This window comes from Salvelinus fontinalis, chromosome 35 (genome assembly GCF_029448725.1).
Source record: "Salvelinus fontinalis isolate EN_2023a chromosome 35, ASM2944872v1, whole genome shotgun sequence".
Taxonomy (NCBI): domain Eukaryota; kingdom Metazoa; phylum Chordata; class Actinopteri; order Salmoniformes; family Salmonidae; genus Salvelinus; species Salvelinus fontinalis.
In genome coordinates, this window is record NC_074699.1 from 20,944,697 (window position 1) to 20,960,570 (window position 15,874).

Sequence of the window (15,874 nt, forward strand, 5' to 3'; positions counted from 1 at the left end):
CAAATCCACACACACTCGCACAACCACCACTCCGATGTTAAATTCTTCACTTGGATATCAAACTGAATAACAAATGAGTAATAATAGCTAAATGTTTGGCAGACCTATGATTTCACTAATCTTAAAAAAAAAAAAAATCTACTTTTTTGGCCCATCCCCTCTTAGTTTTTGTAACATTTACATATGACTCATATTTTACATACATGTCACTTTTTTTACGCAGTAGTTACATAGCAAAATATTGTTATTTTAAATGCATTGCATAGTACTTAAACACATCGGTATACATTATATCGTTTTTAGTCACCTTAGTGGAAATATTGAAACAATTGTTGCAATCTGACTTAAATTTCGACAAAGGATGGAGCTACATACTGTAGTTATTGATTGTTACACCAGATATTGTGATTTAACCAGAGGCGTACAGGTTAGGTACTGTTTGGTGTAGCACAGAGAATTTTCGACCAACTTTAACATGGCGACACTATCTTCGTTCTCGATTCGGACAGACGTATCTTCTAAAATGTCTGTGTACAATTGCAAGTGGTGCGAAAATGCTCCATTATTAAAATAAATGTTTTGCTCCATTAAGTAATCTAACGATGTGTACGCCGCCATCGTGTCTATTTCAAATATTCTCCCATCGATCGAGAGGTGTGTCATCATGACAACTAGGAAACTGGGAAATTTTCTACGAATTAGCAAATCGGAAATGTATGAGTTTCCTAAATCAAATTTGCACGTGAAAGCGGCATAATCTCTTGTGGACAGATGAAGCGGCGAGAAACTGTCGAGGCTCACAGAATTTTGTTATTACTAGCAGCAGTAGTTCCTTGTTTTGGGTTTTCATCATTGATTATTTGGACGAATCAAGATTGGGGCGAAGGCGGTGCTTGAACTGGTGCGGTTATTTACAAGCCTGTGTGTGGACGATACATGGTTTTCACTCGATTCCACAACCACAAAGTAAAAATTGTCTATATCATAAAATTCATGAAAATAATTTGTTCCTTTCTTTGCACCAAGTTAATCACAACCCCCCCCCCCCCCCCCCCCCCCCCCCATCACTGAAATAGAGAGAATGTGTTTGTGATGGTTACAATCTTACTGCTGTGATCAAAGAGGATACTTGGGGATGAACAGTAGTCCGACACGTTTAATGTGTGTGGGTGTTTGACAGTAACACAACACTACAGATATATTTCAGCACTAGGGTTTATTAATCAAGATATTTTAGCTTTGCACACTATGAAGTGCTGGCATATCAGATTCTGAGAGAGGAAGAGAGGGCTAAAGTCTGTCTTGACTTCAAGACAGACTTTACTAGATAAGACTGACAGTTTACTGTCAGACCTTATGTGGGCCTTGCTCTCATAATAGATTTTTTTATGTGAATCCTCTCTATTCTGTTATAGGCCTAATCGGCCTGTTTTTGTCCCCAAGCAGTTGCCATAGTTTCAGTCTATAACCGAGGTATTTCCTTGTTAAATGTGGCCTACCTTCTCCGAATGAATCACTTGTCTGACAATGTGGATGTGCACGTAAGGAACCCCCCTTACATTCAAATGGCGCAGTGAATACTTCGAGGAAGGATTATACATGTTAACATTTAAACCGGGCAAATTAATATCACACATGGCCCTGCTTCCAAAAACATAAAATAACAGGACCTATATCTATATAGACCTAAACAAAATAACCTGTTACTTATTTGGTATTTTGCTTCTCAGTCGATTCATTTTGCCTTCACTGTCATGTTCAGTGGGTACATGCAATGATATAATTTCAACATTGTCGTTAGCTACACAGTTGCAAACAAATGGCTACAGCAGTAGCCAACAATCAACCAACAAAAACAGTCGACTACTTCCTTTCCGGAAAGATACGTGATTCTAACCAATAGGGAAGCGGCATGTTCTTTCTCACCAATCACAGTGCCTCCAGGTTTCCCTGTAGCCAATCGCCTGTCGGGAAGTTATTAATGTGTCTGTGTGTGTTCCTGTGGTCAGGGCGCGTTGCCGTCCTTACGACGTTTTTTCTTTAAAGGTAAGTTAACAAAACAATTATGATTTTTCTTTAAACCCAAAACGAAATTATAGCCTATACAACAGTTAATGCCACAAATGACAGTAAATGAATGCATAACAGTACTAGTCAATCGTGAAAGAAAATGTTCTCAAGTTGCTATGATTCCTTTCTATGGTTTATTAGGCTACTGTTTTGTAACAACTTGACTGTATGATTAAAACTTCAGCAGTAGTTTTTTATTTTTTATTATTGAAGGTCAATAGGCGGTGTTTGGTGCCGCTTAATTTAGAATACAGTAGGTCTACTTTTCTAGTTTCCTAAAAGTCTGAACCGCACTGTGTCCAACGTGTTCTCAGAGAATTTCGTATTACTCTGTACGGAAATGCGAGACATTTCATTCATTCAGTATGGGAAGTATTCATTTGTGGATGCCCATCATCCATTTTGTATGATATGTTAGAAATTACTATTCATATGACATATTACGAATTGCAATTTGAACCTTATGTTACTTATTGCAATTAATATGTTATGCATTTCCAAAACATGATATGTCGCACAACAAATAAAAAAATGTTGTGGCTAATGTTGACATTAGCTAGCTCTAGGGGTTAAGGTTGGGAGTTAGTGTAACGGATGTGAAATGGTTAGCTAGTTAGCGGTGGTGCGAGCTAGCAGCCTTTCAGTCGGTTACGTCACTTGCTCTGAAACCTAGAAGTGGTGGTTCCCCTTGCTCTGCAAGGGCCGCGGCCTTTGTGGAGCGATGGGTAACGATGCTTCTTGGGTGACTGTTTATGTGTGCAGAGGGTCCCTGGTTCGCGCCCGTGTCGAGGGGACGGTCTAAAGTTATACTGTTACATTGATGCTGTTGACCCGGATCACTGGTTGCTGCGGAAAAGGAGGAGGTCGAAAGGGGGGTGAGTGTAACGGATGTGAAATGGCTAGCTAGTTAGCAGTGGTGCGAGCTAGCAGCCTTTCAGTCGGTTACGTCACTTGCTCTGAAACCTAGAAGTGGTGGCTCCCCTTGCTCTGCAAGGGCCGCGGCTTTTGTGGAGCGATGGGTAACGATGCTTCGTGGGTGACCGTTGTTGATGTGTGCGAGGGTCCCTGGTTCGCGCCCGTTTCGGGGCGATGGGACGGTCTAAAGTTATACTGTTACATTAGGTTAATGTGTTAGGGGAAGGGTTCGCTAAAAGTGTTAAGGTTAGGGGAAGTTACTAATTAGCTAAAATGCTAAAGTTGTCAGTGATGAGATTCAAACATATTCGTATTATATGCTCACCCATCCACCCCGACCAACCACCCTCCTTTAGTTTTTGCCTGGGTGATGTTATTCATAGTGCAAGAAAGTGAATAAATGAAAAGTGAAAACAAAACACAAAAGTTTTGGCCTTAGGCCATTCTCAGTGTAAACATACCTTCATTTATTTAGGAACCATGATGTTCTAATAAACATCTTTATTTTGCATTCAAGCCTCAGTTTTGGATTTATTCCTTTTTTTCGACAGTTTGCGGGTCTCCATCTCTTTCACTATACCAAACGTAACATATTCGAGTGACCCGGATTTACATTTACTATGTTACGTCTAGTGTATGAGACCAGTCTGCTGTGTCATATTCTTGCCTCATAGCAGGAGAGAATGTAATGAAATTCCTGTCATCATGTACGTGACTCACGGGACTCGCGTTTTCACAGAACTGCACACCCCACAGTGCCACCTGTCTTGTAGGCCCAGTAGTCTAACCCAATGATGTATATAAACCCTGGATTGCTGATGCTATGTGTTGGCCAATGAGAGACTTTGAAGCCATGTTGTCACTCTTCAGAAAGCAGCAGTTCTATAGGAATGAATAGAATTCTTCAGTATTTCATTTAAATCTTTCAAGGACAAAATTACATGTATTTAAGTATTTTGTTGTAATGGGAATAGTGACATATTAGTTATTTCAAAATATTAAACTTTAAGGAAGATGTTTTTATATTTACATTTTTTATTTGTATGCTTAACTCACATAATATGATTCACACGTATGCATTAAGGTGTCTGTAATATAATAAACGTGGCAAAAACAAATAAATGCATTCTAAAATATTCCAAAATATTTGTAGCTTCAAAAGAGCGCCCCCTGTCAGTAGTGTATATTTAAATGATTAGTCTAACCCAGCACAGAGCTCACCAGTTTGTTGTTCTAAAAACCAGAAATGCATTACCTCTGGTTCATTCAGCCATTCCTATGGGGAAAATGAATGGAGAAAGAATTTGATTTGGGATAAACACCAAAAATAAGGTCTGAGGTAACACAGGCTTAAGAGATCTTATACATGTTATTCTATGAGATAATAGTCAGTTAACATGATCTTTATGAAAATATGTGTTTATTATAATGTAAATGCTTCAAAATTCACAAAAAGGGATTTTAGCTGATGAAGATTATTTCATAGAACAAAACGTATAAAATTGTCTAAGATTCTCGTTTTCATCCCAATCAAAAGAATGGCATTCGCTGAATTGACCCAATGTCCAGGGAATCCTTTGGTTGGAACTTGGCAGGATGATTTTAGTCTTTGACGCTGCAGTGGTGGATGTTAAATGTTGCATTAATAAACTCTTGATGATGACGACATAATCCTCATTCACTCTGTTATTCTAGGCTACATCTGGTGAATTAATCCAGCACACTTTCAGTTTTAATAATGTATGACACTACCGGTCTATGAATATAATGATGGCTTATGATTACATGTAGGCCAGGGGTCCCCAATTACATTCAGCTGTGGGCCGATTTTTCCTTGAGTGGATGGTCGGGGGGCCAGAACATACTTCTAAATAATTTGTACACTGCAAATTGACCGCGAGAATTCCAAACACACAGTGGGGAGAACAAGTATTTGATACACTGACGATTTTTGCAGGTTTTCCTACTTACAAAGCATGTAGAGGTCTGTCATTTTTTTAATCATAGGTACAGTTCAACTGTGAGAGACGGAATCTAAAACAAAAATCCAGAAGATCACATTGTATGATTTTTAAGTAATTAATTAGCATTTTATTGCATGACATAAGTATTTGATCACTTACCAACCAGTAAGAATTCGGGCTCTCACAGACCTGTTAGTTTTTCTTTAAGAAGCCCTCCTGTTCTCCACTCATTACCTGTATTAACTGCACCTGTTTGAACTCGTTACCTGTATAAAAGACACCTGTCCACACACTCAATCAAACAGACTCCAACCTCTCCACAATGGCCAAGACCAGAGAGCTGTGTAAGGACATCAGGGATAAAATTGTAGACCTGCACAAGGCTGGGATGGGCTACAGGACAATAGGCAAGCAGCTTGGTGAGAAGGCAACAACTGTTGGCGTAATTATTCGAAAATGGAAGAAGTTCAAGAAGACGGTCAATCACCCTCGGTCTGGGGCTCCATGCAAGATCTCACCTCGTGGGGCATCAATGATCATGAGGAAGGTGAGGGATCAGCCCAGAACTACACAGCAGGACCTGGTCAATGACCTGAAGAGAGCTGGGACCACAGTCTCAAAGAAAACCATTAGTAACACACTACGCCGTCATGGATTAAAATCCTGCAGCGCACGCAAGGTCCCCTTGCTCAAGCCAGCGCATGTCCAGGCCTGTCTAAAGTTTGCCAATGACCATCTGGATGATCCAGAGGAGGAATGGGAGAAGGTCATGTGATCTGATGAGACAAAAATAGAGCTTTTTGGTCTAAACCACTCGCCGTGTTTGGAGGAAGAAGAAGGATGAGTACAACCCCAAGAACACCATCCCAACCGTGAAGCATGGAGGTGGAAACATCATTCTTTGGGGATGCTTTTCTGCAAAGGGGATAGGACGACTGCACCGTATTGAGGGGAGGATGGATGGGGCCATGTATTGCGAGATCTTGGCCAACAACCTCCTTCCCTCAGTAAGAGCCTTGAAGATGGGTCGTGCCTGGGTCTTCCAGCATGACAACGACCTGAAACACACAGCCAGGGCAACTAAGGAGTGGCTCCGTAAGAAGCATCTCAAGGTCCTGGAGTGACCTGCCAAAGGTGATTCTAATGTATTGACTCAGGGGTGTGAATACTTATGTAAATATGATATTTCTGTATTTCATTTTCAATAAATGTACTAAAATGTCTTAACATATTTTCACTTTGTCATTGTGGGGTATTGTGTGTAGATGGGTAAGAACAGTTTTTTAAATAATTTAATTTAGGCTGTAACGAAACAAAATGTGGAATAAGTCAAGGGGTATGAATACTTTCCGAAGGCACTGTATGTGCCTCTATTTATGCGTGGGAATACATGGGAACAGATTTCCTAAATTAAAACACTTTGAGCTGATTTCCTGGTGATTCTACAGTATTTTATGTTCCCCAATAGGCAGCAATTAAAAAAAATATATATATATATATTTTTCTTTGCTCAGAAAACTTGTGCCAAATAAAATCACCCGCAGGCCAAATTTGAAACCCTGAATTGTAGGCTGAGTTATGGACACGTTAGTTATATTTCTATATGTATTATTTTGGGCTCCCGAGTGGCACAGCGGTCTAGGGCACTGCTTCTCAGTGCTAGAGGCGTCACTACAGACCCTGGTTCGATTCCAGACTGTATCACAGACTGCATAATCTTGCTCAGATACTGTTTTCCCTTTACTTATCACTCTCCCAGGTCTAGCACATCAAGCATTTACTTGACCCTAAACCAGACCCAAGTCACATTGAAAGAAGTCTATCCAGAGGTTGAGGTCAGGCGTCGGGGTGGAGGTAGTAGTAGTGGCGTCATTAGACCTGGGCTTCCGGGACCTTAGCCCCGGATGTTTAGGATCCAGCCGCAAACATAGTTTTTTACATTTCAGCCCGATTTAAGTTTCCATAAACACATATCACTACACAATTTTACTACAAAAATAAACAATACAATATACTGCTCTATGCACTGCAAGAAGCCCCTGGAGTGACTCAGTACCTGCTGTGATTGGTTGAGATTTCACAATGCAGTGGACCGCTCATGTCCTTTGATCCCTCCCTCACCCCTGCAGCACTGGTTAGATGTCAATGTCATTACTTACGAAAACGCCTGTCACTCAGTCAGAGTCTGGATATTCGGAACTTCTTCCAAAAGAGTGGCAAAAAAAGTTAACAGGTGGAAAGGGCAGAACAGCCAGAAAGTCAAAGCAGCAGAAGAGTTAACCACAGGTTTGTGCAGGGTTGGTGGTAGCTTACTAGCTAGTCTCCCTCAGCATAAGGGTTTGCTAATGCTAATAAGCTAGCATTAGCGCTTAGCATCCTTAAGCTGTCAGTTATTTAACAGTATATTTAGTGAATGGGCAAGCTAAGGATGTTGATATAAGTCATGATATCAGGAAAAGTGTTTATTTCCAGTAAGTGTATTTGATGGATTTCATTTCTGTAGCTAGCCTGGCTAGTTAGCCACCTTGTTAGCTACTGGCTGGCTAGCTAGCTGAGACAGAAGAGATGAGAAAAAGGTTTTCTGCCGAAAGCACATGGGCGCGTTCGAGCGGATCAAGTTGGTGACCATTGTTGGTCACAGCCTTTCAAAGTGTGTTGCATTATGGGGTTAATAAAAATTGTCCGACTTGCGTCTACATTTCTACTGCATGAACTCTACAAAAATCATGTGATCAAAGGTCATGAAATTTTGACGGCAGTCGACTAATTTTTTTCAGTTGCTCTTTACCAACTTCATCCTCCAGCCATGGCTTACATTGTGGGAGGATCTATTGTCAACCAATCATTAGAGGGTTTTTGTTTGACCACGCAAACGTGACGAAAGACACAACTGAAAAAGGAACCAACTTTGCCGTGATTCATGTATAGAGTGGATATGAATGTGATATTTGAGGCTTTCTCACTGAATGATTGTACAATGTAGGCCTACACACTATATGTAGTGTACACACTTTACATACTAGTCTATACACACTATACTGTACATATTATGCTATACTCTACATACTATACACACTATACATACTGAACTATACACACTACATACTGTACTATATACACACCATACTATATACACTATATGATTTCAGTTTGTAATATGGAGGTTGGAGCCATGTTTATTTCGACATAATGAAGAAAAAGTTTTATAAACAATGGCAAAACTGCCATGTTGATCTGAGCCTTGCGGTTGGAAAACCACATTAGTGTCTGACTTTCGGCTGTTGCAGATGCACATCCCCCAACTTCACTCCTCGACTTTAGTCTATAGTCGGTTGCTTTAGCCTTACAACTGAAACACACCCCATATCTTCTGAAAGTGACACAGTGCCTCCCTGTGAACTGAAGCTGAACTTTACTACAACATTGTATTTAATCTTGTTTAAGATAAGCAATGATGAGGTGGTAGAACTGACAAAATGAAATGAATCATAGAAGTCTATACCATTCTACAGGTAAACATGCTTGGCTCATGTCTGTTATTTCCATATAGGCTATGTAACGATTTGTAAAAATAAAAACATTATTAAATAGGGGAAATTATTTAACTGAGCTTTTATTTGTATTACTCTTTTTATTCACTTAGCTACTTACCTTTTCTATTGTTGTTGCATTATCAAGAGGTTAACCTGCAAGTCAGCATTTAATTGCACTCCATGTATATCATGTGTATAGAAGGGAAGGGAAGGGAAGGGGGAGGGCAGCCAGAAAAAGAGGGGGAAAGATGGCCAGTTTTGCAGTTAGATTGTAGGTGAACAAAACATTGAAAATATATAGTTAATTTAGGTCATCAAATATTATCTAATCAAAAAATCTCACATTAGCTGGTGGAACTGACTAAATTAAATTAATCACAGAAATGTTATAACTTCTAAAGGTAAATATTTTTGGCTCATGTCTCTTTATAGTCATATAGCCTAGGGCAGGGATGGGCAACTCCGGTCCTTGGAGGCCTGATTGGTGTAACACATTTGCATCGCAAAAAAACCTGACTCCAATAATCAACTAATCATGATCTTCAGTTTAGAACGCAATTAGTTTAATCAGCTGTGTTTGCCTGAGATAGCCCCTAGGCTTTCACCCTATGTAGCTTCTTATCTGTCATGTTTTGAGTTGTGTTGCGCTGTTATGCAGAATAATTTTTCGTTAGTTGCCCGGTCATAACTTTAAACTAACTTTAAATAGCATATGCCCCTAAAAAGATATGAAACATTTATTCTACTGTCAAAATTAACTACAAAGTGTAAATATGATAATTTTGGTCATGAAGTCAGTCTTGACCAAAACTGAGTTTTGTGAGACTTGTGGTTGTGACCGCATCAATACGTAAATGAAGGTTGGGTTTGTTTCAACCCTGCCCACAGCTGGCAAGACACAAGTACTAATCAATTTGGAGTGCAGCTGCATGCGACCCGATCGTAATGCCTGTGGTAAATTTAGTTTGACTTTGGATATCCCTATGAGGCTAGTTAGGAACCCTCTGTAAATTACACAATGTACATGGGACAATATGTTAAAATTCCAATAGCTCCAAATTTCAATGACTTGATAACCTCAAACAACTATAAATTGTAGAAATTCAAATACAAATGTTAAAAGCATTTCATGAGAACTAAAAGGCGTGCAGCATGAAAATATTGGCTCATTTACATTGTGTAATTTATTTCCTGGCCATAACAAGCCCCGGAGATAGGCTATCCAAAGTCAGGTCACACACCAGCAGGCTGAAGTTAATTGGCAATATAATTGGGCTAATTCTTCCGACCTGTGAACATGCACACGAGCCACCCACATCAAAGCCAACTCACATTTGAATTCAGTCATGGCCGCTAGCATTTCTTAATGAACCAAATCTAAAACAAGGTCAAATCAGGAAGTGCAGTTGCCCTTCAAAACGAACTAATGACATGCTGCACCTTGCTACCTTTCAGATAAGCCAATGAGGAGGACAGATGAGAACAGCAGGTCAGTGGAGCAATTAGAACAGCAGCAGCCAGGGGCAAATGGTAGGGAAGAGGATGATTTAGGTGATCCGGTCACAGGCCCAAAACAAGTTAAGCTACCCCAATATCCCCTTGACTGTTTTGGATTGCAAAATTAAAGAAACACACTAAACAAGACACAGAGACAGCAACAGAAAAGTAGATGGTGCAGAGAGACACCAGAAGAACAGAACAGGCCATAAACAGAAGAGGATAGACATAGGAGATAGTAACAGACAAGACACATAGAAAGTAACAGAAGAGGGCAGGTGGATTGAGCACACAGTAGACTGTATCACTTCAAGCTGCTCTATAGAATCTAATTTGTTTTATTTATTTTCACAAATTATAAGAAATTAAATACAGACAGTGAAAAAATAAAATATGGCTTACAAAGAATGTACAGGTAAGGTGAAAATCCTGTCAAATTACTATTAAAAAAATTGTTTACTTTTATACTTTTTACAACCAGGACAGGATGAGAGAGAGGGTAGACAAAAGACAGCAGCATAGAATACTAAGGCACAGCAACAGATGACACTTAGAAAGTGAGGTAGAGGGGTGAGCACACAGTAGACTATCACTTAAAGCTTCCATATGGATTCTAATTACTGGTTTGTGTGAGTATGTGAGACAGGATGTGTGGGTGTCACGGATCCCTCCGGAACTTTCATTACGCACACTTGCCCCCTATTCCCAGTGGTTAGTAATTGTATAAGTGTGCCCTTGATTTACCAGTGTCCTTACAATTATTGTTACAATGTCAGTTGGTTCGTGTGAGTACCTGTGCTGTGTTTTGGCTTTCGTGCCATTGTGGATTGCGCAGATGATTACAGGTCTCATCCCGTGTGTTAATTATTGTGCATTTGTGTTATCTATTCGAGGTATTCCTCGCTCTTTTGTTTGGGTTTCTACCCTGTGTTTTGTATAGTGTTTGTTTAGTCTTCGTCCCCGTGCCTTTACACGACACGTCGTAATTTGGGTGTAATTAAAAAAACGTATTACGCATTCCCGCGCCTGTGTCCCGAATCATTCATACCAACGTGACAGTGGGACTTTAATCAGTTTTGGCTCAGTGGTTTTTGGCAATACACTGTAGATGTGTGTGTTTGCCCCTGGGTAGTAAAGGGACATTTAAATAGTAAATTAATGTAATGACATATAGAGGAGATAAGATAGGGTAAAATAAGAATAGTGGAGTGAGATAATATAAAGTGAGGGGTTGCATTGTATTGTGATTGCGTCTGGATCCTGACTCTTTTTAATACCCGGATGGATTTGATTGATGTGTATTAGCCTTTGAACTCAGACTGTTGATTGCCTGAGTAATATATCTGCTCTATCTCTGCAGGAAGGAGGAGGCTTGAAGGGAACACAGAAGAAGCTTGTGACAGCTGAGGTCAGATGACGGGAATGCCCAAACAATGGACATAATGGATGAAAAGGTACTGTATGTTTAGTTGGGAGGAGAGAGGCAGGAGAAAGGAGCTGTGATATGTATGAGAGAGAAAAGTGAACGGAGACAGAGACAGTTCCCATTAACTATTTATAGGACAACATGCATGTCTGTTTCTGTTAGTGCGCATGCGTGTGATAATGTCAAGTGGGGAGTGTGTGTGTACTGTGTATGTAAGAATGTAGCTATAAGTACATGCTCCTGTGCTGTACAAAATTCAGCATAATGTCTGACTAGTAGTATACAGAGCAGAGGCATTATGAACTTTAATCTTGTATGGGATGTTGTTCCATGTGATATTTTAGAAAATGGTGACATTGAGTGTGGAGGATGGCCCGTGGACAGGATGTGCGGTTCTCTTCCTGCGCTCCTGTCCCGCAGTGAACCTGCTCTCTCTCTACAAAGACCAGCAGGGCAAGTTCAGCGTCTTCAAAGTCCTCAAGCTGACACTCACAGGTGAGCCACATCAGGCCATCCGGTCTCCAGCTAGCGTAGGGAGCATGCTGAGCATTGGGTGAGGCAGATGTATTATTGATAGAAAGAAAGGCTTAGCTTGGTGGTCATGGGGAGTGAAAAAGGGCTGGTGTTGCAGTGTGACCTGCTTATCTACTGAGGGGATGAAAATAGTTAAAAGCTTATGAAAAACTGCTGGGAGATCTTTTAGGAAGTCATAACACGGTTGAGCTCAGAGCTCTGCCTGGACCAGAGTAGTGGAGAGAGACAGTCAGGTTATATTTATTTTATGGTCACAGTGGAAAAAATATTACTATTGTGCCAGTGATTCGCTATGGTTACCTCTAACCTTTGACCTTACCTGGCCTGTGTCCCAGACTCAGCTGGGGGGCTGGAGGGGTACGAGATCCTGAAGCTGCACGATGCAGATCCCCTGCTGGGTGTGGAAGTGAAGTTTGTGGATGTGGCGGCGTGCCGCAGGTTCCTGCAGAGCTATGGCTCCGGTGCCGTACAACAGTCCCTCTCCCAGCACGCATGCCGCCTCCTCCACGGCACACAGGAGCTTGCCTTGGAAACCCAGCTCAAAGCCGGGACGCACACTTTGGACTTTTGTCTGGACGACCTTGAGCTCTGTCTGCAGCACATCCACCAGTCACAGGTAATATACTATATACCGGTTATAATCCATATATAGTGGTGTTACTGGTAATATATGATAAACAGATCACAAGCAATACTTCAGCAATCTATACCTGACAGGTGCTCTGCTGTGCCTTATGCCTTATGACTCACTATGAGGTGTTCTAAATGTTGATGTCACTTCCTTTCAGCCGGGGCGCCTAAGGGATGATGAGATTGCTGAGCTGGACCAGCAGCTGCAGAGCCAGGCCTTGGGTCATATCCCCCAGCCACCCACCCTCTCACAGGAAGAGCCCCCTGTGCCCAGCAACTGTTTCCTGTTCCAGAAGAGGGTGTTTGGTGAGTTGGCTCTGGCTTCCATGGCTGCTTCTTATCATCAGTGGGGGTTCAGCGGGGAGCTGTCCCCTGGGTCCTCTATATTCAAACCCTGGCATAGAAGAGTGTTTCTCACCTCTCGGTCAGTAGACCACCACTGGTCTAGGGAAGGTTATTGACCTGTGCCTCAAATAGTTTGATGAGACTTTTAGTCAGCTCAAGTGCTGGGTTTAATCTAAGTGGTCCTTTTGAGGAAGAGGATCATTATAGCTTGCCCAATCTCTGGTATAGAGGACACTCATTATGGGTCATCTACTACACCCGGGTCGGCGGGGTAGCCTAGAGGTAAGAGAGGCGGGCCAGTAGCTGGAAGGTTGCTGTTGTATTTTACTTACTTACACCACGTCTTACATGCAGAAACATATATAGACTCTGGATACATGTCTCTAACAGCCCCTCCCACTCTGTCTCCTGACCTATTAGAGGACCGCATACTGGCGGCAGGGGACCTGCAGCGGTTCTCCAACGGCGTTGGGCGGGACTGGAGGAAAGTGGGGCGGGCCTTGGGCAAGAACTGCCGTGCGCTGAAAGGGCCGGCCATAGACAACCTGGCCTACGAGTATGAGAGGGAGGGGCTGTACGAGCAGGCCTATCAGCTGCTGAACCGCTTCATCCAGGCGGAGGGGAGGGCGGCACGGCTGGGCCGGCTGGTCAGAGCACTGGAAGACAGCAAGCTCACCAGCCTGGCTGAGAACATTTTGGACATCCAGCCCCGGGAGTGACGCTGTCTGTCACACTGTCTGGGGGTGTCTGTTGGTCTGTATGTGAGTGTGTGTCTTTGTGAAAGAGTGGTAACGTGTGGGTGGCATTGCTTGTGTGAGCTTGTGTGCTACCACGTGTCTGTTCTGTGTGAGTTTTGTGTCTGTGAGCTTGATTGTATGTTTTTTTTATTTGGAGTAAAATTGTACAAAACCAATAGTTCTCATAATTGCCATGTCACATCATTGTTGTCTCTGGTTGGAGAGCAAACTGAAATCACTGCGGGCCTTTTCTTCTTCCGCTTTAAACCCAACCCCCTTTCTCCACCACAGACTGGACCATTGATGTATTTGATCATTCTACCAATAACCAATAACCAATTTCCAAAACTAGATTGTTATTGAACAATTTGCAATGTGATTGGGGAATATTTGTTCCGAAATCCAAATAAAGTGTTGGATTCATAAAAACGAATTGCACATTGCTTTCATTCATGTCGAGAGTAGCATTTCATTTCCACAATCCAACATCCCGTTAACTTTTTACTGTGGATTACGTAGAATATTTAGGAAACCCGTTGATCCTGCTTTCTGAAATACCCTACAGTCTATGGAAATACCACCCAGGTAAAAAATGTGTCAACTTTGGGAAATGGGCAGTATCTAATCCGTGTACATACACACACAGCAAATGTTTTACTATCCTTGTGGCGACCTAAAATGTATTTCCATTCAAAATCCTATTTTCCCTAAGCCCTAAACCTAACCCTAAATCCTAACCCTAATGGTAACCTTAAACCTAACCCCTACGTTTAAAACAGTCTTTGTCCTTGTGGGGACCTGGGAGATATTCCCACAAGGGAGAATTTTCCTTGTTTTGCTATCCTTGTGGGGACTTTTGGGGATTTTTGGTAGCCATGAGAATATTAATACAAGCCCACACACACACTGTGACACATTTTGTGTTTTGGCTCTGTTCTCCAGCACTTTGGATGGATTTGAAATGATACGACTATGAGGTTAAAGTGCACACTGTCAGCTTTAATTTGAGGGTATTTTCATCATATCGGGTGAACCTTTTAGAAATTATAGCACTTTTTGTACATACTGTAGTCCCCCCAATTTAGGGGACCAAAATTATTGTGACAAATTCACTAATGTGTATTAAAGTAGTCAAGTTTATTATAGGTCCCATATTCCTAGCACGCAATGATTACGTCAAGTTTGTAACTCTACAAACTTGTTGAATGCATTTGTGTGTGTTATGTTGCTTATATGTATGCATTGATGAGTGTGTGTGTGTATTTGTCTGCAGTGCAGTATTTGTAAAAGTTAATGTGTGTATGTCACTGTCTGTCTCTCTGTGCGTGTGTGTGCAACTATGTGTGTGCATAAACACATAGTGTGTAGAAAATCGTGAATAATGACAGAGTTACTGAGGCACAAATAACATACCCCCAAAACATGCCAACCCCTCAGCATTTCAATAACAGGGGCGGTTAGCTTTTTGGGGGGGTATGACATTTGTGTGTCTAACTTTCTCAGTCATTATTATTCACGATTTATTCAGGACAATCCGTAATCATGGTAGCATCCACATTAATGTAGAAGTGTTTGGAAATATATTATATTCTTATTTACAATAAAAGTGACTCCAAAATGACACAGTACATTATTTACCATTAATTTCTATTGGGCACAAAATAATCTGAACCACAACCAAAACAAAACAGCAAATGCATCCAACAAGTTTTCTAGAGTCACAAGCTTAATGTAATCATTGCGTGCTAGGAATATGGGATTATTTCTCAACCGAACGGTTCACCCGATACAGATGAAAATACCCTCAAATGAAAGGTGACAGTCTGCACGTTAACCTCATAGTCATTGTATTCCAAAGTGCTGGAGTACAGAGCCAAAACAACAAAACGTGTCACTGTCCCAATATTTTTGGAGCTCACTGTATGTCCTCTTGCATTAGGGTAAGAGCTTGGGGCTTAGTTTATGAAGGCTATAGGTTCAACCAGCAAAGGTTGTTGCGGAATTGACTTGTAAGGCTGTAGGTTTAACTGGTAATTCAGGCTTTTGGTGTCAGTATAGTCCATTGTAAAAACCCTCACATCTTACCACTCCACTCTTTCCACATGTGGATTAGAAGTTTTTAATGTGCACACACATACACAAATATTTACACACACATGCACAGAGACAGACACAGAGACACACACACATTCACTTTTACACATATTGCACTGCAGACATAAA

The 15,874-nt window shown here is 41.3% G+C and overlaps 1 protein-coding gene across 3 annotated transcripts; it reads left to right on the forward strand.

Moving 5' to 3' along the window:
* The first annotated feature begins 1,088 nt into the window (after positions 1 to 1,088).
* On the forward strand, positions 1,089 to 14,084 carry tradd (tnfrsf1a-associated via death domain). 3 transcript variants are annotated; one of them, XM_055899592.1, is made up of 7 exons: positions 1,089 to 2,046; positions 9,938 to 9,971; positions 11,340 to 11,433; positions 11,750 to 11,900; positions 12,275 to 12,555; positions 12,728 to 12,875; positions 13,335 to 14,084. In XM_055899592.1, exons 3-7 carry the CDS (start codon positions 11,413 to 11,415, stop codon positions 13,631 to 13,633), a joined length of 900 nt encoding a protein of 299 aa, XP_055755567.1. In that variant the 5' UTR covers positions 1,089 to 2,046; positions 9,938 to 9,971; positions 11,340 to 11,412; the 3' UTR covers positions 13,634 to 14,084. The 3 variants fall into 3 exon arrangements, with proteins under 3 accessions (XP_055755567.1, XP_055755565.1, XP_055755566.1); XM_055899590.1 differs by lacking the exon at positions 9,938 to 9,971; XM_055899591.1 differs by lacking the exons at positions 1,089 to 2,046; positions 9,938 to 9,971 and adding an exon at positions 7,074 to 7,235.
* The last annotated feature ends 1,790 nt before the right edge of the window (positions 14,085 to 15,874 follow it).

Coding starts and splice junctions, on each gene's coding strand:
- tradd (XM_055899592.1), top strand. CDS start 11,413: ATGGACATAATGGATGAAAAG. Junction 12,556..12,727: donor AGCACATCCACCAGTCACAG/GTAATATACTAT, acceptor ACTTCCTTTCAG/CCGGGGCGCCTAAGGGATGA. Junction 12,876..13,334: donor GTTCCAGAAGAGGGTGTTTG/GTGAGTTGGCTC, acceptor CTGACCTATTAG/AGGACCGCATACTGGCGGCA.